At 50.5% G+C, this 23,124-nt stretch overlaps 1 protein-coding gene across 5 annotated transcripts in view; it reads left to right on the plus strand.

The window, feature by feature from the left end:
* The window catches only part of Tmem266 (transmembrane protein 266), a 106,673-nt gene that overhangs the window by 62,367 nt on the left and 21,182 nt on the right, over nt 1-23,124 (plus strand). For 3 of the 5 annotated variants that reach the window (XM_041638602.1, XM_041638600.1, XM_041638601.1), the window contains exons 4-8: nt 7,448-7,602; nt 10,224-10,297; nt 20,759-20,815; nt 21,834-21,972; nt 22,797-22,912. In XM_041638602.1, coding sequence (XP_041494536.1) covers nt 7,448-7,602; nt 10,224-10,297; nt 20,759-20,815; nt 21,834-21,972; nt 22,797-22,912 — 541 coding nt within the window. Of the gene's footprint in view, nt 1-6,141; nt 6,183-7,447; nt 7,603-10,223; nt 10,298-20,758; nt 20,816-21,833; nt 21,973-22,796; nt 22,913-23,124 lie in introns of those variants that run through there. The other 2 variants (XM_041638604.1, XM_041638603.1) reach the window with 2 other exon arrangements.

Below are 23,124 nucleotides of genomic sequence, written 5' to 3' on the forward strand. Positions count from 1 at the left end.
AGAGTGGGGTAAACAGATCTCCACGGAGATGATGAAGAGCAAAGACAGGGAAGGGGAACAGCACCAGGCTTTCCTCGCCCACAGGTCAAAGCCAAGCGGTAGCCCCACATCTCCAAGAATCCTCTCCACAAAGTCAGCCTGAAAGAAAGAAATCAGATTTGCCTCAGAGCCCGCCAACTTTAGTTAGTAAGAAGTTAGATGTGCTTAGGGATAAGGGGCTCGTCCGCCCTAGCCCTGTCCATGCCAGCGTGAAGCCTGGGGGTTCCATGTCACGATTCGTGGGGTATCGGAAGGTGGGAGAGAGGGAAGGAACGAGAAGGATTGAGACTCACCACCTTCCTTTCTCCATGCCAGTGGGATTTGTCTGCAGTAAAATGCCACCCTTCAGGCTTCCACAAGGGTTCTCTTCCAACTATCACATAGAGCTTTAGCTAGGATACACATTGTATTAATTATAGGTAATTTCATTTTCTTGTAGTCCAGGAACCCCTCATTTTTAATTGATCAAGCAATCAATTCACTGATACATAGTAAAATATTCACCCACCCCCACTTAGTCACAACATACATGGTGTATAGCCTCTGGGGACCACTAGACGGCAGCAGAGTGTCTCTGGTGGTTAGGGGTGGGACTGGGCACCTGATCTCAGCCTGGAAGGAGGACGTTTTGTGCTTGGGCACAGAAAGAGAGCCTGACGTTATGGTTTCTAACAGGAGAGTCCCAGTCATTCGGGGTGACATCCAGGATCCAGAATTTGGCCAAAGAGAAGAAAGAGGAATATGGCCAACCTAGAATTTACCAAACTCCTGTCAACCTAGAGGGGAAGTTGTTCTAGCTTATTCCCCCAGGGTTAGGGAGTTGATCTTATTTAGTAGCCCTAGTTGCAAAGACTAGCTCAGAGGAAGTCCTTAGATTTGTGGTCAGTTCTCAGAATTGAGGGGTCTCTGGGTAGAAGCGAGCCCTTAGTCCCATGACTGTCCCAGTCTGTTTTCTATTGCTCTTATAAACACCATGGCCAAAAGCAACTTGGGAGTGAATAGGGTTTATTTCATCTTATAGGTTAGGGCCCATAATGGAGACAAACTGAAACAGGAACTCAGGGAACAGAACCCTGGAGAGGTGCTGCCTACTGGCTTGCTCTGCTCAGCTCGCTCAGTTTGCTTTTCTAAATGCATCCCAGAACCACCTGTCCAAGGGTGCCATCGCCCATAGTGGGCTGCAATTTATTAATCATATTCATTCATTCGTAATTCATATTAATCTAGAATATGCCCTTCCTAACTTGCCTACAGGCCAGTCTGATCAAAGCATTTTCTCAGTTAAGGTTCCCTCTTCCTAGATGACCCCAGCTTGTGTTGGGTTGACAAAAATCCTAACAAGCACAATGACCCCTACGTGAGGTTCCAGTTCTCAGTTTAAGAAGCTAGGCAGGGGGAGCAGACCGCCCAGGTCTCCTTTGATGATCCTCTATGAGAGTCAAGGAGTCTCTGCGCCTCTTGAAACCTGCGCAGGGCTGTGGTTTTGTGCCTATTTGGGGTCACGTGATGATTGTTTACGTCAGGTTTTGGAGAGTTCTGCTTCAAGGAAGCTAGCTGCCAAGCCACTTGTGTAGAACTCCTTCAGGACAGGGATGGACTAGGACCACCTGCTGCTTCATGTCAGCTGCTGCGACCAATTGGCTTCTAAACCCATTCTGACCTCCTCTCATTTCTTTGGGCACTTGACGGATGACAAGCTACAGGCGCAGCTAACAAGGTCACCCCAGGGGTCTCTGACCTTTGTTGTCCCCACCGCCCTGCTGCAGAGCACCTTTTAAGACGGCAGTCTCCGCCATCTCCACCGTTCCACCAGGAGAAGGTATACAGTTTCCTCTGCCGCCATCCAGCATCCGGCATTCCCCTTCTACTGCCTAAGCATGCAGTGGATTGCGGGGTGGAGCAAGCTGAGCCCTGACTGGTCCACACCACGTGGCCTACTTCACCTTTAAGATGGGGGCTGTTTCGGTGCCAAGCTTAGGAACACTGCCTGCCTGCCTGTCTCCCAGGCCACTCTTATGGTCTTACCTACCATAAAAGAGCTTTGGGAGATTCGCCAAAGTTCATTTTCATATTCTAGAATTTATTCTCTAATTGTTACCCAAACAACTAAGAATATAAAGCAGAAGCCGCACAGGCCCTCATCTGCACCCCACTCCCGGACTCCTCTGAAGCCTCAGGAGGGGGTGCCGGAACTTCTCTGGGATACCACCTGCCAGCAGGTCCATCTGTTGGTATTATTTGGGCAGTCCAAGCCTGCCCCAGAACTGCCCCTGACTTTTATAGCACTTGTTGGAAAATTGGGGCACGCCTGCCGTCCAGTGGCAACTCCAGGAATGACACCACCCCGTGCTTTGATGCGCTGAGGCTACCAGAAAGCAATTTTTCTCAGTCTATCCTGGTGCCCGCTTTAGTTAATGGCGCAGGGATCTTTAGAAACAGGAAATACTTCCTTCTTTTGCCACGAACACACACTGTCCTTGCAATGTCTGAGTCATTATCATTTCACAGTTAGCTGTTCAGGACGCTAAACGTGAGGCTAGCCAGGGACCTGCAGGTTCAGCGCTACAGGCCCCACTCCCATTGGCGAGCTCTGCCCAGAAGCCCTTGGATCTTCGCCCCTGTAGAGTTGTATAGCCCTATCCAGGCCTCTCTTGTTCGAAATGGAGCCACAGGCAAGCCTACTGGACTTCATGCTGAGCTGGTTGTGGCCCTGTTTTCTGCCACTGTGATCTCTGTCCTGCTCCCAAGCTTCCTTCACCAAACCCTGTTCATCCTCCATAATACCTGTCACCTGTAAGAAGAGCTCTCGTCTGTATTTCGGGGTTCTTATTGGAATGCAGCACCATGTTCAGTGGGTGTGAGGACGGTGCAGCTTCCATAACTCTGTAGATGCCCAGGCGATGAGTATGAAGAATCAGGACAGTGGGACTACACCTTGGAATCACCCAGGAAGTTAGATCATGGTCATAACCCATAAGAGGCCAGGGGTATGGCTTGACCCTTAGGGCTTTGCAACAACCCCTGACCTGGATGCAGATCCCAACCCCCACCTCCAGGCCTTCTTGCTCAGACACATCCGTCCACAGTGGGTCCCTTATTAGATAGATGGTCTTCCTTCGTCACTGTCTCTCAAGTCCCTGCTATGTGTCGTGGGGTCACTGGGAGGAAAGAGGTTCACCCAGTATTTGTGATAGCGCCTATGACACAAATACCACCTCCTTGTGCAGCCTGGGACACTCCCAGGCTGATGTAGTTGAGGGACTGGTAGCTGAGGGCCAAGCTTTGGTTGAGTGCAGCTAAGTTGCCACAGGAGTAGAAATACAGGACCTGGAGAGGTAGGCTTGGCTTTGCAACTCCTTTGGGGGTTTGGAGTTATCTATCTATAGGGGGTGTGGGTGTTTCTCCCCCAAAAGGTTGAACCAGAAAGTCTTTACCCAGCAGGAATGAGGGCTTTCCCATAGTTGAATATGTGGAGCTCCCCTCCCCTAGTCTTCTTCAACTATATATTCTAGCCCTGTGCAGTTAGGGCAGAATTCATGCAGCAGCTCTATACTCAGGTGAGGGTCCCATGTCCTTCCCACCCCCTGGTGAGGGGGTGGAAACAGTCAAGAAGTCCAGCTGGGGTAAAACTTTTCAAGTAAGCAAGCCTTACAAACAAAGGGTGGCGGGCTGGGGCTCAGGGGGTGGTCCTATACCCCTTAACACCTGGTCTTAAATGTGAGCTCAACACTTCACCATCCTGGGTCCTGCACCAGCTCTGGGTTTCCCTGTTAATGTCCCTGTCACCCTATAGCGCAGTATAACTTGTCTGAATTCATCTTTCCCACTACCATGTAACCGGTTTGGCTGACTTGGGACACAAGGCCCACCTGGCCTATACTGGGGATCCAGGATTCTTTGCCATCCAGATCTGCCCCAGCCTCCTTTCTGAGCCCTTCTGTCTGATCCTCTCCCCAACTCAGGCTAACCTCAGATGGCAGATGACTCCAGGTCTGCCCACAGCTCTTTCAAAAGCAGAGTCAGCATTTTCACACTTGAGCAGCAGTGTAAAGTGGCCTCTCTGAACATGACTCAGGTGAGCTGCACCCAGAGGGAGTTTTCCCTCCCTCTGCTTGGGGGCTCTCCTCCGGGACTCCAGGAGCAGCAGGCTCTCGGGGCACATCTCACAGTCATCAGATGTACAAGGTGGGGGGGCGGAAGGGTGCCCAGCTGCTCCCACTGACCACGAGGGCAAAACCTCCTGTTCACCACTGGACGTCACCCAGGGCCAACAGTCTTCCCAGCTGCCCGTTTTATTTATAGTGTCCAAAGCTGCTTGGGCTCCCATTTCAGATGCCAATGAAATGGCACCCGTGTTAGCGGCCACTAATAGTGGATGCTGTGGGGCTGGACCTGAGGAGTCTTTATACCCTGGGAAAGAATGCATGCCTTTGGAAGACCACGGGATGGGACGGGCACGGCACAAAATTTCCACAAGTGCCAGGTTGAAGGCTGGGCACAAACCGAGAGCGGGGACGATGCAAATAGGACCAGGCAGAAGGAGAGGGAGGAGTGGCAGGCTGGGAAGGAAGTAGGAAGCAGGTAAGACGGAGGAGAACGGAGTTCTTAACAGCCAAGAGTGTTGGCTGCAGGAACGCAGTCTGAGGATACTGGCTCCAGTGGGCAGCAGCCTTCGGCCTCTGGGGTCCTCCAGCTGGATGGGAACAGGCTGTCCGTGATCACACTGTGGAGGCTTCCCTGTACTTCCCTCCGCCTCTCATGGCGACAACTGACCTCACGGGTTTTCCTCTAGATTTCCCTGGCTCCTCCACGTGTCCCAGGGTTGTGTATCCTCAAGAAAAGGATAGTTACCACTCAGAAAGTATTTCTTCCGGGTGCTAGAGCTCTCTGTTTACCATCTCAGGGTACAACTGGGAAAATCAAGCTGGGCTTTTCAAATGCTAACATGGCCTCTTCATCTGTGCATTTCTCCAACTAAATCACAACCGCTCTCACCAGGATCCTTGACCCTCAGCTCCGAGTTGGCCAGACCTGGCAGATAACAATAATAATGTTTGAAGAATATATATATAGTAGGGGTGTCTTCTATGCAGTATCTGGGGGCATACTTGTGTTAGGAAGGTGTTCAGTGTTTATCTGAAATTTGAATTTATCTAGCAATTCTACTGAGCTTGATGTGGCTCCTGTTTGGGTTGACCTGTAGGAGCCTGCAAGAAAAACGAGAAGTGTGACCAACAGTGCGTTGTAAGTTTGCCCTGCAAGGGGCCACAGAGATCCCACGGTTGGTCTTTGTGATTTAGTGCCCACCAGGCTTTGTAGCCTATTTTCCATTTGTCTCTTAGACCCAGCCAGTCTCCTCCTCTCTCACTCTATACTCTTGGCCTTTGTAGGAACTCATGGCAACCCTTCTTCCCCCATTCAAAGTGATCTGCTTAGCCTCCTCCATCATGTTGCAGTCTCTAAGTGTCTCTTTCTGCAACCTGCTTCCCGAGTCTGGAGAGGACCACCCCACCCCTGGTCTTTGCATCACCACTGAGCCAAGGACGGAGACCATCAATCATTCCCGTAGGTGTTAGAAATATCCCGAGAGGCTGAAGCAAGCCTGGTTTCCTGATAGGATTCTTCAAGACCTCTGGCTTTCAAGCTTTCTCTGAACAAACCAGGAGGAAGATGTCACCAGCTGAAAGTGTCCATCCACATCACTCTTTCAGAGAGGGCTAAAGTGAGGTTGCCTTCCCAGCCCATTGACACCCGAGTCTTCAAGAGGAAGACACAGCAGGCTACAGCAGACTGACTCCCTATGAATGGGAAGGATGTGGTGATGGTCAAGCACTTAGGCCATCAGATATTAGTATCGTGACCGTGACCATCACCATCAGTATCATCATCACCATCAGTATCATCATCACCATCATCACCATCAGTATCATCATCATCACCATCACCATCAGTATCATCATCACCATCATCACCATCAGTATCATCATCACCATCATCACCATCAGTATCATCATCACCATCATCACCATCAGTATCATCATCATCACCATCGTCACTATCACCCTCAGTATCATCATTACCTTCATCACCATCACCCTCACCATCATCATCATGATGTCATTTCAGTCACACTGTGTTTGCAGGTCAGATACATTATTTCCTTTATCTTTCAACAACTCTATAAGTTAAAAATACTATTCTGTACTTTCCAAGTGGGGAAGCGGAGTCCCAGAGTGACCTGATGCCTTAGTACATGACCCCAGGGCAATGGTGCAGTCCCCAAAGCAAAGACTTCCCTGGCACGTCTCAGCCCCTTTAGGGTGCATAATTCTCACTAAAATCAGATGGCAGGCATGGATGGGTCATAAACAACCCAATCAGTGAGGTCTGAGTGCAGCACCCCAGCCCCACCGTGTTCCCAAAGGCTCCCCGTCTTGTGCTCTTCAGGGGAGGGCATCTAGTACCCTAAGAGATTCAACTGAGCTCTGAGCTCCTGTGGCCTCCTGACCACTCCACCCTATTCAGGATAGTCTGTCCTCAGGGGCCTCCTCTCTCCTGCAAATGCCTCCCCAAAGACAGCCGTACACAGGGTATGAGTCCCACCTGATGCTGTGTGACAAGAGGTAGCCCTGGCCTAACCAGATTGATAAGCACAGATGCCATCTGTGTGGAGCACAGTGAGGCATAGCAACATAGTAAAGGCACTGGAATACCCCACACATAAATGACCATTGAACTTTGACCCAGATTTCTCCAAACATACCCAATTATAGAATTTCTGAGGAGGGGGAATCAAGTAACAGCTACTAACACTCTGAAGAACCAGTGTTTAGATAATCTATCCTGTGAAACAGGGATCCAATGCAACATTTCTTTTCATAGCCGACAAAGGTCTAATTCCATCCGCTGGGTGCTTAGCGTATTTGCTAAGTAGAAACGGAGATTTCCCCAAATGCCAGCACATGGGCTGGGTTCTGAGAGACATAGAAAGAGAGTGACAGCGGCTTGTCCTATGGCTCTTGCCACCTAGGCAAGTTTGACTCACCCGTGGAATATGAGTTTTACACCCATTTCCAACCTGAGAAGCCCGAATCCCATAGAGTTCCTGTAAGTTCCCAAAGTCAACCTGAAAGTCCAGCTGTGCCCCTTAATGAGATTGCTTTACTCTTGCGATTCTACCCAGTGGCCTCTTGAAGAGACATTGTCTCCCATGATGCCCAGCCGTGGATGTAGCTCAGTGGTGGAGGGCCTGCTTGGCTTAGCAAGGCCCTGCCTGCCGTCCCCAGCGTGGCCAACAAAACAAACTAACCTTAGGCCCAGGGGGATCCAGGCTGGTGGGTTTGAGGCAAAGCTGCGGCCAGGGTTTTCCCTCAGCCCCTTAGCCCCTCTTCTCCTTTTGTCCCTACAGGTCTAACTGGCTGAAGCCGTGCTGTGGGAAGAGAGCAGCCGTCTGGCAGGTATTTTTGCTCAGTGCGAGTCTCAACAGTTTCCTGGTAGCCTGTGTAATATTGGTGGTGATTCTCCTGACCCTGGAACTTCTAATAGATATAAAGCTTCTCCAGTGTGAGTAGCAAGAGAGATTCCTATGCAAATACATATGTCAATATTCACTGCATCTGTATCCCTCAGGGGTCCCACAACAGCCCATGGGGATTGCCCCGGGGGAGGGAACACACTTGGCAGCTTCTCTGTCACCATCAACATCCCTTTGTCATCTGTCCAATGTGGCCTCTTCAGCCCCCTTCCTAGTGTTCCATGATCAGAAAGTGATGAGACAAAAACAAAAGTTGGGGACCCCTGTATGCATTTTTTTTAAATTGTTCTCATTTGGAATTTTCCAGGGTGATTTCTTTTTCAGGCTTAAACAGTTCCGTTTTGGGAAATGGATCACCTGTAGTAACTAGTCAGCAGCCGTAGTGCTGGTGTCTGTCCCAGCCTGAAGTGGGCAGCATCCTTTACGTGTGTCCTGATAGTTCTGAAAATGCTTTTCCACACCAACATCTTCAGACCTGCCAGCAACCATGTGGTGCACAGGGAAGATAGGACAGGACCCCATTTTACAGACAAGCAGACAAATTAAAGGTTGTGGGTATCAACGACTCACCCTAGGTCAGAGGAATGGAGCAGGAGACTCCAAACCTCCAGACTACTTGACTCTTTGTCCACTTTTCCTCCTTTGGGGATTCCTTCTGGCCTCATAATGGCGGCCGTATGGTGTGTGTGTGGCACCAGGAGGCACTGTGGTAGCATGTCAGTGTGGAGGCCCGCCTCCAACCTCCACCCTTGCCAAACCCTGCTTAGTGCACCAGAAGGCCAGAGGCCCACAAGTCTGGCCCTTGCCTGTGGATGAGCATATAGCTGATGGAACAGTCCTACACACCTTTCTTGATCCAGGAGGTGGACCATTCAAGTACAAAATGCTTTAAAAGTGAAATTACTGACTGCAGAGAGCTTTTGTTTTCCACCGCTGACAGGATCCAGGACGAGAGGTTCAGCCCCCCAAACCCTTTTTGTTCTCTTGTTTTCTTGGATGCCCCAAATCCTTCATTGGATCTTCTGTGCTCAGGGCTTGTTCATCGCTCCTTCCAAGACACACCAGCCTTGTCTGCTCTCTGGGAGAGCACAGAATTGCTTTTGTCTGATAAGCCTAGTTGGGTTTTATGTAGCCAGTGGCCCCTTGGTTCCAATTAAAGTATCTCCCAACATTAAGTGCCCAGTACTGGTTTTACACTCAACCTGTCTTCAATTAAACCGTGCTGTAGGCTTTCCCTCCTTGCGTCCAGACTCTGTATTTTATGGGACCTGACCATAACGGAGCCCTTCTCTCGCTATGGCGGGTTGTACTGGGGCCCTGGGCTTCTCAGGTTGTGTGTGATGAGGCATCAGGTAGAACTGAGAACCCAGCCGACATTGGAATTTTGCTTAAAATTAAGTATCCAGGAGATTGATTTTGGTGGGAGATCCAATAGCAGCTCATAAAAGGCATCTTAAATTCCATAAAACGCACAATCCGAGATTTATTGCTCTTCTAAAGCAAACCGTAAAAAAGGCACAGGAATTCATTTGAGAAATAATGGGGAGAGATTTTATGTTTCCAGAATCATCTGAGGTCTTTTCAGAGTCACACAGGCCTCAGCCTCTTGGTTCCCACTGGTATTCATATGACTCGGAATGGGGAGGAATTCACGCTGTCTCCAGGGCTCATCCTTTGAGGGTCATACTGGCCCTGAGCCAGGGGGCCCCTGCATCTCCCTCCTGGAACCCAGTATTCCAACCTTCCTCTTGGATTTCCTTGAGGACCTTATGTTTACCCACTCCGAGGGTTCATGGATTTAGAGCCTAGGAAAAGCCAGCCCTACCCAGAGAAGATATCTTTCTTTGATCAAGGGGAACGTGAATAGCTTGAAACAGGCCCTCTGTTTGCCATAGACCCCTACCTCCTGCTCCCAAAGTTCCCCTGATCCACCCAGAGGATTCCCTCTGGGGACCATTCTGCCCTCTTTCTACCAAGGTCACCCCACCATTATAGACACTCACACCTTGCTGTTACCTTCACTAGCGCATAAACTGTGCCCTGCTAGTGTTTGGAGGCTGTTTGTGACATCCTGCCCTTCAGAGTGACTGGCTAGCTGAAGATGACTGAGGGAGGAATCATCAGTGCTGGCCTCACCCCTGTGGACCCCAGCCCACAGACTCTGCTGCCTTCACCCATCAGCTCCCCCTGCTGGGCATCTCTCCAGCCATCTCTCCATGCTGCTGCCTCCACCATCCCCACTACCACAAGCACCGCGAGCTCAGAACGGAGGAGCAGAGAGGCTTACCCAGATTCCACACAAAGTGCACTGAGCTGTGGGGATGGTGTGCTGTGGGTCTTGAAGCCTCCCACTCAGGTCCAGAACTTTGCTGTGGTCATGACCCCTCCTTCCCTGGGTCTGGCAGTGGGCAGAGGAATAGAGGGAGATGGCCTTTGAGGAGAGAAGAGCATTTGGGTCGCAATGTTTCCACTACTCCCACATAACCACTGGTTATAGCTGCCCTTGCTCTCTGACCCGATGTCTAACATATCCAAATGTTTCTACAAGTACCCAGGGGTCCCCAAAGTCTGCTGCCATGCCACAAAGCCCCCTAGACGGATGGACTCATTTTTTTTGCTTCTAAACCTGGCCTCACTGTGTTCGTTACAGTTTCCAGTGCACCCCAGTTTGCTGGTGTCATTCACTGGATCAGTCTGGTCATTCTCTCTGTGTTCTTCTCAGAGGTAGGTAAAGATTCGGGCCCTGAAACCTCCTCTTTGGGGTGACTCATTGCCGGGAAACCTGGGTTTCATTCACTACACATTTCCTAGTGTCTGGCTGTTGTTATCCCTGAGGCCAAATCTCACCACAGGATACGGCGCAAGGTATGTCCATAGAGACAGACGTGCAGGGCAGTGACCGGGTGAAGGGTTTTTGAAGGCATGAGGTAGTTGGAGGGCAGGAGTTGTTGGTGTGGCTAGTGGTGAGTATACAGGAGGCCAGCCCAACTACACCAGATGCAGAAGCAATTAGGATTTGCTTGCCTCAGGGCCAAGGCAGTGAACTTGACCAGGCCTTGTGGAAGGATGGAGTCCCAGCTGGCAGGTGTCCCTGGGACAACAGAGTCTGTGCTTCTGAAGTGGTCCCTAGGACAGATGTTCCCCAGAATTGCTCGAGTTGATGGCGGAAGTCCACATCCCAGGAGCTAACTGGAGTCTCCTAGCCCCTGGGTTTAGTGTGGAAGTAGATCAACCAGGCTCACATGGCTCCGGGATCATTTGACAAACCTTGATGCCAGGCTTTCTTGATTTTTACATGGGGAGGGGGGTGTGACACCTCTTGAGTAGTCCCCATGCCATCAGTGATACTGGGGCCTGGGCTTATAGGACACCGTCTTGCAGCTGTTTCAGACAGGGCTTCCTGGAAGGATGGGAAAGGCGGTGGGGAGTGAAGGATAGAGAGTTCCCTGTGGAACCATTTCTTCCAAACAGATCCAGGGACTATATGTCAGATGGCCTCTGTCCACTCTACCTGGGTGTCCCCACCTTCCACCGCAGGTACACATGTGCCCACAAAGAGCCCACAGCGTCTTTCAATGAAGGATAAACAAAGATAAAGCACAGAGCCTGCTAGGGGCACACAGGCATGGGTGTGCAATGCAGCCGCTGGTACACTGGAGGCAGAGGGCACAGCACAGTCTCAGAGGGAGGTGGTGGATCTAGAGAAGAGAACTAGCATGGGCAAGGTGATAGAATGAGAGAGTTTATGTTCTGGTTAAAGGACCCAAGAGGCTGGAATCCCAGAGCCTTCTCTGACCTAGCCAATAGCTCTGCTGTCTCCCTAAAAATCAAAGGCACTCCAGGCCTTAGTCTTTTAGTTCGTAATACTGAGTCTGGGTAGGACTGGGCAGGATGGCAGGCATTCCCAGCGTAGAATACTATCTTCTCCAGACCTTGACTCCTGTAGCTGGTAGATCTGGCCAGGAAGCTTCCTAACCAGCTAACTAGGGCCACTGTTGGTGCTCAGGTGCTTGGAAGCCGCTCACCAGTAGCTTGGGATCCCCATAGGGTCCAGCCCTGCCTGGCCCTTCATTTCTGCTTGCTAGGATTCCCTCCTACAAATCCCTGGGCCAGGGCCAGATGTCTCCTTGATGCAAACCTTGGAAAATGTGCCCATGCCTGAGTCTGCCAACAAAAATGTTTAATCAGTTGCTGTGGTTCTTCCCTCCAGCCCTCTGCTTTGGTTTTATTGGCTTTTGCAGAATTTATTGCCCAGCGTTAATTTGGCATTCCCTTCCTGTCTCTGCCAGAGACAAACCACCTGAAACAGACAAGCTCCTGTGTGCAGGAATGGAAGCCTCAGCAGCCTGACAGCCAACCCTAACAGACTGGGGAAGGGGCCGAGGCTTCCCACAGCCTCGGCTTTCCCCGCAGAGCCCGTGGGAATGAGGAGAAGGGCTAGTCCCATGCCTTGGACCTTGTCATGGGTGGGGAGGATGGAATGGAGCTAGGCTATGAACACAGAGGAGAAAACTCTCCCTGTATAGTCTGCCCAACATGAATGAGGGGGTTGTGTGCAGTGATCTGCCGAGGCATCCTGCTAACAAGGGTGGGTTTCTGTAAACTCACAGAGCGTGAAAAGCAAGGACCCAAACCTTGGTACCAGCAAGCTCTCCGATGTCCTCGCAGCATGGTGTCGGGGAATTTGTGTGCTTGCAACGACTGGAGTACCTATAACGGGAAGACCCAGAGAGTCCGGTATCCCTCTACAGTGTATAACACCTGTGTGTTTGCCTGCCAGGGTGCAGGCCTTATAAAATACCACATAGCGCCAGGATGTACAACGCTCACCTAATGTGCACAGAGCCCTGGCGTCAAATTCTAGCACTTCCTAAGCCAGATGTGGTAGTTAGTGCCTGTAATCCCAGTACTCGGGAGGTAGAGGCAAAATGACAGACGTTCAGAGTAATCTCTGGAACAGGGAAAGTTCAAGGGGTAATCTGGGATCCATGAGACCTTGTCTCGAAATACACACACACACACACACACACACACACACACACACACACACAAACACTCTATCTATCTATCTATCTATCTATCTATCTATCATCTATCACACATACACCAATATATTATATGTATGCACACATACACACTATATTATGTGAGACACACACATACACACTATATATATTATGTGATATATATATATGAAGGACAGCTTGAAGTTATGGCAGTTATGGTCAAAACTGGCTCCAGCCCTCTGGCTGTCTAACCTGTTTCGTCACTGCCCTCTAAGGACCTGGCATTAGCAGGTTGAGAAGAAATCAGGAATATGGGGGAAAGATCAGGGTCAAGGCCAGGCACTGAGAAAAAAATGTCAGACCAAGCAAAGTCTCTGAGCACAAACAAGGGGTGGCCAGCCCTTTCTTCTCATCTGGGAGGAATGGAAATGTCCTCCTTTAGTTCTGGCCCCTTCTTTCTCTGGAATATACCCAGGGATGCACCAGGGATCTCTTTAGAAGTCATGGCCCGCCTTCTCTGGCTAGCAAGAGGGCTGCGTTACTCAGGCAAGTTCCACACAGTTGAGCTGCCAAGGGTTGCTACTGTCCCAGGGCCCTTTGCCTGTTTCTGAGCATTGCTTTACCCCTGGTTTCAACTAAGCCTTAGGGAAGGATGACAGGCCATGGTAGAGGCTGGGAATCTGAGACCTGGAAAGGTGGAGAAAACTGTCCAGAGTCCACAAGGATAAATCAGACACAGGCCTTTCGTGGGTGAACCATCCACTGCCCCATCTTCAGCATCCCCAAGTTGTGAGGCTGTACCAGGAAGATGGGCCACTTTGTCCTGGGCAAGCCTCAGAGGACAGAGCTAAGGCAAAGAGTGAGAGTGTGCCTTGGGCTCGGTTCAAGGACATCTGTTCAAATGGGCCACACTACTGAACAGTGAGTTGGACCTTCTAAAATAGCAAGAGTGGGTGCCCTTAGGCAGACTAGGGGTACTCCTAGCAGGAGACTAAGGGGAGGTTGTGCCCATGCAGCTTCCTGGGCTCTGTGCTGCTTGGTCATGCAGGGTTACTGTGTTCCCACATGACCTTGTGCACCAAGAACAAGCAGAGTCTTCGGAATCAAAATGAGAATTGTGCAAATGGGGTTTCTTAAACACAGCCTGCCCTTGGCTAAGAAGGGACCCAGCTGGCCACTTGGGAGCAGAGAGCCCACTTCTCCTCTTCCTGAGGTTGCAAAAGCTCTTGGGGCCTCCTGAGGTCCTGCCCAGGAAGAAGAGACACAGCGGGTGTGCAGACGGGGGCCTTGGGGTGATGACGATGCAGTGGCAGCTGTAACTGTTTCCTCTTCCCCTTCCTCTCTCTTCCAGTGTGAAATTCTGTGTGTGTGTGTGTGTTATTTGTGTATGTGAATATATATATATGTATATATATATATGTACATGAATATGGAGGTCAAAGGTTCTATGATGGATTCCTTCTTCAATCTCTTTCAACCATATTTTTTTTTTAAACAACGATCTCCTACTGTACCTGGAGCTCACCAATTGAACTAGTCTAGGCTGGCTAGTAAAACCCCAGGGGTCCTCTGAGTTTTGCCCCCCCCCCAGTCCTATGAGAGCGATACCACACCAGGCTTTTACATGGGTGCTGGGGGTGGCATTTAGTACAAACATAATATGCAACCGACACCTCTCACTAGTTCCAAAGTAACTTGACTCCCGAGGGAGCTCTCACAACCCATCAGCAGTCCCTCCCACTTCCCCTTTACATAGCTTTTGCCGACCCAAATCTACTCTTTGTCTCTATGAATGTTAGCATTCTTTATGCTTCCTGTAATCAAGGTCAAGTCCACAGTGTGGCCCTCCATGTCTGGCTTCTGTCACTGAACGTGTTTTCAGGATCGGTCCATGCTGCGGTGTGAGTCAGGCCTCCATTCCTTTTTATGTCTGAGTAACATACTATCACATGGGTGGGGCACACCAGTCGTCAGCTGAACCAAGCCTTTCTTTCATAAAATTTATGTTTTTATTACTGGGAGGAGGGAGAGGGTGTGTGTGTGTGTGTGCCTAAGTCAGTTCTTCCTGCCATGTAGGTCTCAGGGCACAGACTGAGACTGTTAAGAGTGTGGAAAGGGTCTTTAACCCCTAAGCCATCTTACCAGTCCCAGCCAGGTGTATCCTGATGTCAGCTGTAGGAGCTCCTCTCCGACAGAGCTTCCTAGAGCTGTCCCCAGGCAGCACTGACTCAGGAGGGAGCCCAGTCCTGGCCCTTTGTCATATGAAGTCCATTGCCAAAGCAAACTGAGCCACACACTTATTTTTCTACATCAGCAAGCACATGGTGATGCTCAAGGGATCCCTCCTCTGCCCACGCTTTGTCTCAGGAGCGTCCTTGGAGTCTCAGTCCCCAGAGCGTGTGTGGTACTGTGTGTGTTCTTTGCTCAGAAAGATGATGGGTGAGTTTGCTTGCTCTCAGTTTCTGTTCGACTGACAAATCCTTTACTATTTCTGCATCAGCTCTGTTCTCACAAACTCAGGGGAAGAGGCCTTGCAGTTGCAGCCGAGAGAGCTGACGCTTCTCTGTATTTTCTTTGCTGCTATGGGATAATTCCTGGAGAGACAGAAGTTGTTTTGACTCCATTGTCTTGCCAGGCAATTTTTTTAGGTGAATTAAGTAAGTTCAAACATGTGTATTCTAAGTATAAAACTCAAATAGAAGTGTCCTGGTTCATATGGAGCACACTTCCTAGTTTTAGGGACTCACCTAGACAATGTATATCAACACACTCACCCTATTTTATTGACGTCTTAGAAACCTTTTTCTTCTTTGGGAAGTATTATTTTTGCATATGTATACATGTGTATGTACATACATGTGTGTGCAGGCACATGTGTGTGTGCACATATTTGTGTACACACAGAGGTGCTAGAGAACAACCTCAGGGCAGTCGCTCTTCATAAGCTGTCTACCTTGTTTTTTAAAGGCAGGGTCTCTCACTGGCCAGTGGATTACCAGTTAGGCTGGCTGCCCAGTGAACCCCAGGGTCTGCTCGTCTCCACCACCCCACCAGCACTGAGCTTACAAATACCTTGCCTGGCTCCAGAACTGAATTCAGGTTCTCAAGATTACATGACAAGCACTTTACTGAACAAGTCCCTAGCCTATCTATTTATTTTATTTTATTTTATGAAAGGATTTCTCTGTGTAGCCCTGGCGTCCTGGAGCTCTATCTGTAGACCAGGCTGGCCTCAAACTCACAGAGATCTGCCTATCTCTGCCTCCTGAGTGCTGCTTTTAAAGGCATGCAATACCACTGTCTGGCTCCCTGTCCTTTTTATACATCGTCTAAAAAGCTAGAATTGGTATCTTCCGAGAGCTGGTGAGGGAGAGGGTACAGGCTTGGAGAGACCCATGACTTACAACAAGGTGAAGCTGCTGGGGCCCTAGGCAAAGGGGTCATGATGAAACTTTGGGGACATGGTTGTCAGGACAGGAATTTGCGGAGCAGTTAGGAGAATGATTTAGCTGAGAGGGACTAAGGCCCTGCCTGAGCCAAAAAGGCACAGTCAGAATGCAGAGTTAAAGGAACAGGGGATGGATGGAGAGGGTGGACAGGAAGAGTCTGGGCTCAGGGACAGGAAGTAGAGAGCTCCGAGGGGCTTAGTCAGTGAGGGAGCAGTGATGTCCCCTTGCTGTTCTTGGACAGGTAGGCAGGAGAGACATCCAGGCTGGAAACAGAGTTTGGGAATTTGGGGAACTGGAGGTGGGTAAAGCCAAGGGTTCAGGGAACTAAAGAGAGGCAACAGCCCTCCTTGGGAGACAATTTTGGTGTAGGCAGAGGACATAGCTGAGAAAAATGTAGCCATGGGAATGGAAGGAAAGTTCAGAGTGGAGCGGGGTAGAAAGGGAAGAAGGGAGTTGTCCTAGAAACAGTGCTAGCACCACAAATGCCCTGGCCTCTAAACAGGCGCCAAACAAAATACTCTCTAGGGCTTTGGCATTAGGCTCACTGGTCACCCCAGGGACCAGGGACTGTTTTCCTTTGGCATCGGGAGCTGGAGAAAAGTTGTGATAGGTTCACTAGAGATGCCTTTGTTTAGCCCTTTCGCCTGGGAAGAGGGGGTGGGGCGTCAGTGGCTCAGTGGACACATGTGGTCCATAAGGGATTATTTAGTTAAAGTTTTAGACTTGAAAATGTTTCTATGCCGAGAGGAAGCTCTGAAACTAGAGCCTTGCTCATTCTCTGCTCAGCAAGGTCAGGGCCACTGCTCCATGCACAGTGAGTGCTCCATCAGCATCAGTCACTGACTGCTCCATGCGCTGTGAGTGCTCCGTCAGCGTCAGTCACTCACTGCTCCATGCACTGGGAGTGCTCCATCAGCATCAGTCACTTACTGCTCTATGCACTGGGAGTGCTCCATCAGCGTCAGTCACTCACTGCTCCATGCACTGGGAGTGCTCCATCAGCATCAGTCACTCACTGCTCCATGCACTGGGAGTGCTCCATCAGCATCAATCACTTACTGCTCTATGCACTATGAGTGCTCCATCAGCGTCAGTCACTTACTGCTCTATGCACTGGGAGTGCTCCATCAGCGTCAGTCACTTACTGCTCCATGCACTGGGAGTGCTCCATCAGCGTCACTCACTGCTCCATGCACAGTCACAACTTTTTATTTTAGGAGTGTGTCTCTGATTCCAAAGAAATAGACTCTGATAGAAGAAAGAAATGACTTAGCATCAGGACAGATAAACTTGTCAGTGAGAGCAAGGCCAAGCAGGCAAAAAGCAAAAGCATCCTTCTCCCATGCCCTTTTATATGGATTGCTCCCAGAGGTGTGGCCCAGAATTGGGATGGGTCTTCCCGTCTCAGATGACTCAATAAAGAGAAATCCCTCCCAGGTGTGCCCAGCTGCTTGGGTTTTAGTTAATCCCAGGTGTGGCCAAGTTGACAGCCACCGCACCCACATCCTGTTTTATGGTTGTGTAGTTGGACCTTGATTCAGGGCTTTTCCTCTCACTGCTCAAACCCCAAGGAAGACTTGTCCAAGATCTGCATCCTCCCAGGGTCATCTCCAGCACAGGGAGGGATCGAGGTACCGCTCATTTCCAACCCCGTCAGGCTGAAGCACTGCTGGCCACAGCCTAGGGACTGTGGTGTTGCTAGGCCTGCGGTATTGCTCCACTCCTTTCAGGAAGCACTGAGCCAGGAGGAGCACCTCTTAAAACTGTGCCCAAAGTTCATATCTATCCTAGCAATCCTAGCAGGTATTCCTTCCTCTATCTGCTACGATCTCCAGACTGTTCAAGGCAAAGAGGGTGATTCTCCAAGGGGAGGGTCTCAAGCCATAAACAGGGGCAGGGGGCCTTCTGCCACCGGACTCTGCCCCTCCCTTTCCACCACCCCATGAAGTCAACTTTTCCTCCATCCGTATTAATTAGCTGGGCCTGATGAAGAAAAGATGAGGTGGAAAACAGAAGATTTACCGGCCCCTGGAACCTCAGTGCCTGCACCCATCATCTGGAGTAGGTGCTTGGTTTGAAATAAATACCAAATGGATCATCTTTGCGGTGTGACAAGACTCTTCCATACCTTGCTGATCTGAGCCACCTGTTGAAGGCAGCTGGACTGGAAAGGAAGGGACTGACAACCCTTACTCTCCACCCCACCCCCACCGTGGGAAAGAAGCAGCCTGGGCTGGGAAGTGAACGTCTCTCAGCTTGCTCTGTACTGGAGCTTCCCACTGGAGCTTTGTGGCAGCCCTGTTTATAAGCATAGTCTAGGCCTTGAACCCAGAGTCCAGTACTCTGGGTCTCCCTGGGAGTCCAGAAATCTGGTGTTTTAAACAAACACCCCAGCTGTTGCTGAGGCAGGGTCACTGCACGTTGAGAAGCTTATCCTCAGAGATGCAGGGAACACTGGGTTTTGGGGGTGATGGGGCAGGTCCTTTGGTCCATGTACACTAGTTTTCAGCACAGATATTTGCAGAGGGAAGGATGCTGTGGGTGGATGTGGAAGGGATGCCAGCAGGTGGGTTGCTATGGAGCTGGGTTTTCACTCTGGCTTTGACCCCAGCTGGAAGCAGCTGACTTGCCGAAGTGTGTCCCGGCACCTTCTCCTCACAAAGGTCTTTCGTGAGATTTCTGCTGGCCTATGAAAACAAGTCTCCCAGAACTGGAGGTCAGGTTCACAAATGGACCACCAAGGAGGTCAGGCAGGGGGTGGTGCCCAAACTGCTTCACCTGCTTCCCTGGCACCACAGTGGTCTGCAAATCTAGATGCCCACATCCTTCCCAGGGGACCAGGGCCCCAGGGACTGTCTGCTGCCCTCTTCTCCCCTGCCCTCTCTCTCATGCCTGGCCATTCCTTTCTCTACCTCCTTACCCTACATTCTATAGACTCTTCAGCTAAGACCAGCCTTCTTTTATTTTAATACAGGGTCTCACTATGTAGCCCTGGTTGGCCTATAACTCACTGTGTAGAGAAGGCTGGCCTCAAATTCTCAGAGGTCCACTTGCCTCAGCTTTCTAAGAGCTGGGATTAAAGGCATGCACCACCACGCTGTAGCCTTGCTTTTGAAGAAGTATAGCAGTTCTTCCTGAGTGAGGCTCCTGAGGACATGGACAATGGATCAGAGGTGGTCAGGGACCAGGAGCATGGCGTCATTGTTGAATGGTGCAGCTCTCATTGTCAGTTGTGTTTGGGTCTGGTGGTGATTGCCACACTTGAGCATATTTAATCTGGCAGATGTGCTCTAAAAAGGGTAAAAAGGTAAACTCCGTGTGCCATGATTTACAGCGGCCCTTAAAGATGAAGAACCGTGTGACAGTAGCCGTCCCATTGATCGTATTCGGCTCAGGCTATTTCCTTTCTCTCGGCCTGGACCTTTTTGCCAGGGAAGGCCCAGAAGTCGAGGGTGGATGTAGCATTCAAAAGAGAGAAGTACCAAGTTTTGAGTCAAGCAGCATATGAGGGAGCAGGCAGGAGAGCATGTGGTGATTCTACCCAGCTGGAGCGCAGAGAGAGAAACCTCCAGCTCCAAATAGCAACTTCTTTCCTCAGATGCTTAGGACCTTGGACAGCTTCTTTCGTCGCCCTCTCTCTTGGTTAAAGGAGACTCACATGTGAGGAGGGCTGGCACCGCACCTGACATCTGGCTCTTATTGGCATGTCCTAGATGGCAGGTGTTGTTCTCATCAGTGTCTGGAGCTGTGTCATCTAATCTACCTCTCCAGCAGAAGAAAAATGTGGTGCCCAGAGGAGGGGTTTCTTAAAGAGCCGTTATTGTGTGCGACTTTAATAAGAGGTCTCAGAACACTCCCGCCCCCCCTCCCACCCAGAGCTCTTCCTACCCCTGTACTTAAGGCTGGAAGAACAGGTTTTGTTGAGTAAGGGGTTAAGACAGATGTGTAAGCTTGCAGCTACTGAAGACCCATCAGGCTTCCTTCTCTCTCCTTTTGCCCTCTTCACTGAAGAAGGCACCACCATGCCTACACACCCACATTCTAGGAGAGGGAGAGAGGAAAGTGAGCAGAGGTAAGTCGATTTAAGGGCACAGCCCCAAAAGTATACGTGGCACTTCTCATCATCAGCCATGGGCCCCTCCCAAGCCCAAGGAGAGCCAGGAGATGGCATCTTTAGCTGCATGGCTGTGCTGAAGACTTAGTGCAGGACAGAGAGATATGGAGAGAAGCAACCCCCACCCTTTGCCATGGCGCAGTGACCAGGGAGTAGGAGAAAGTTTGCAGATGTGTAGGTGATTTTGTCATGATGGGAGTGGCACGAGACGATGCTGAAGAGGGCTACAGAGTCTTGGGTATCGTTCATTCTAAGGGGTTTGGAGTGTGTTCTGTACGGCCTTTGAGTGTAAGAACTTTGAATGAGTCTGGTGTAAGGGATACCCAGGGGATAACACACAGGTAGGTGGAGGGGCAGAGCCTGAGGACAGAGGGGACCATAAAAGGCAAGGCCACCACTGTACTGGAACTGGGCTCTTGTAGTGGGGATGGGGAGGGTGTGTAGGATGGGGGCCGAATGGAGAATGGGGAAGACCTTAACTTGTTGTTGAGTATGGAGACAACAGAGCTCCAGATCTGGAACCTTCTTAACTGAGAGAACAATAATCTCTCTCTCTCTCTCTCTCTCTCTCTCTCTCTCTCTCTCTCTCCCCCCCCCCCTCCCCCCCGGTCCTCAGACTGTTCTACGGATTGTTGTGCTGGGGATCTGGGATTACATCGAAAACAAAATAGAGGTATGACCATTTTCTATCCCCAGATCCTCGAAGCTGGGAATGTTTCTCATCTATCCCTAGAGCTCTCCCCCAGCATGCACCTGACCACAGGGGTGCCACCTGGGTGGAGTGGGAGGAAGTAGAGGCTGGGAGGGAACAAACTCAGACATTTTCCAACTGAAGAATTTTCTTTAAAACTTCCCTTGAGGTTCACAAAACATACACGGTTTAAGTTAAATCAATTTGAAAAGCCAGAGAGATGTATCTGAAAACAAATAAATCTACTCCAGAATGACCCAGTGGTGGAGCATGGCTCTGAGAAGCTGAGACCTCTCTTATCAGTCTGGATGTCCACACTGCTTCAGGGAGATAGGGGCTGGGGCATAGGGAGAAGTCCCTACAGTGATGGAGGCCTGGAGGCAGCCAGCGTTTTATGCAATAGACCAAGGCAAGGTCAGGCTTAGGTATCCAACATTGACTGCATTTTCCTCCCTCTCTTCTATGTCTGTATTTTAAACTGTTTGAGCCCAAATCCGGGAGCCTACACAGAGGGCCCATACAAGGCTTGTCTGGGGAAAACAGAGAGGAAGCCAGTGTCCAAGGCTTAATCATGTGGACTACACCCCTCCTCTCCATGTTCTGTCCTCCATGGCTCTGCACTTGTGAGAGGTGACACGCTGGCCCTGGAATCTTGCCACCCACAAATAAAGAGACCCCTATGACCCTCAGTCCCTATTCTGTTCATGAGGCATTCATTCATCTCAGTCTCTGCCCAGGGTTTAGGACATGGGATGCTGGCCTAAGGTTGTCCAAACTTGGAGCTGGAGGAGGGCTGAGGTCATGAGAAATACAAAGAATGCTTGATCATGTCCTGGAGGAAGAGGGTCCCTCAGAGAGTTAGAGCAAGGCACCTGGAGATGGGCTGAACTTCTCCAGGCAGACTACCTGGAGAATATGGCCCGCAGCAGCGGCCTTTCTGGCTGCCCTTCAGTCTGCCACACAGCCTGACTGGAGACACTAAAGTACGCCCCTTCCTCAGGTGTTCGACGGGGCTGTGATCATCTTGTCCCTGGCTCCAATGGTGGCATCCACTGTGGCAAACGGACCCAGAAGCCCCTGGGATGCCATCAGCCTCATCATCATGTTCCGAATCTGGCGGGTGAAGAGGGTCATTGATGGTAAGTAACCTGAGAGGGGTTAGCAGGGAGGCTGAGACTGTAGCTGCCAGTTGAGGAAGGAGGACTCAGAGCGCTATGGCGAATGTGGGGTGGAGGGTGTGACCCCCAGAGTGGAGAAAGCCAAGCCTGCCCCACCTCTTTCAGCACGGTGTTCTGAAGCTACCCACAGTTATGTGAAAAATCACGTGTCACACACATGAGTGTCCTGATCCCCCTTCCCATGCAACTATTTTTTGTCTTTTGTTTGTTTGTTTGTTTTTGTTTTGTTTTGTTTGAGACAATCTCACTATGTAGCCTTGGCTGGTCTGGAACTTGCAATGGAGACCAGGCTGGCCTTGAACTCAGATCCATTTGTCTCTGTCCCCCAGGTTAGTGCTGGGATTAAAGGTGTGCACCACCACACCCGGCTCTGATACACTATGTACTGTGTTCATGCAAGGCCAGCCTTCACATAAGAATGGACCTCAATCCTGAAGAACAGTGTCATTTAACTGGGACATGGTCAAGAGGGTAATGCCTCTGGTGTCATCGCAGGGAAATAAATAAAGACTCAAGGCACTGGACTCCCAAAGATGGTTCTCAGATACAAAGAACAGTGCAGGGAGGCCCACTTGTACAGAGCTACCAGGCTGGGTTGCTTCCTCACCAAAGAGGTGGTATGGCCCCCTCTGTACTTTCTGGATGCCTTGGGTACCTCCCCCACCCCAGCTCCACAAACTAAGCCTGGGCTCTGAAGCAGCTACTGGCTGAATGCTGGGCGTGCCGTTCCCCAGCCCAAGCCCAGCCGCTGGCCAGGTCTTCACTTGGCTCCCTCTGTCTTCCAGCCTATGTCCTGCCGGTCAAGCTGGAGGTGGAGATGGTTACTCAGCAGTACGAGAAGGCCAAGGCCATCCAAGAGGAGCAGCTGGAGAGGCTGACGCAAATCTGTCAGGAGCAAGGGGTGAGTAACACTTTCAGGTCTACCCGTCTCCGTCCAGGCCCTGCTGAGGAGCCTGTAATGCCAGGAAGCTTAGGGACTGCAGAAGTCCACAGGCCTCACTCAGCTTCCAGCTGTGCCTCAGCCCCAGCCCAGGCTCCATTCACTGCAGAGTTCAATTAATGTGTGTTTAGTGTTTCCTTTGGCTCCTCAGTGACAAAGCCACCCAGCAGACG

The sequence above is a fragment of the Microtus oregoni genome, unplaced genomic scaffold (assembly GCF_018167655.1).
Source record: "Microtus oregoni isolate MIOR12 unplaced genomic scaffold, Mior012 000055F_ref0000237, whole genome shotgun sequence".
In the NCBI taxonomy this organism is placed as follows: Eukaryota; Metazoa; Chordata; class Mammalia; order Rodentia; family Cricetidae; genus Microtus; species Microtus oregoni.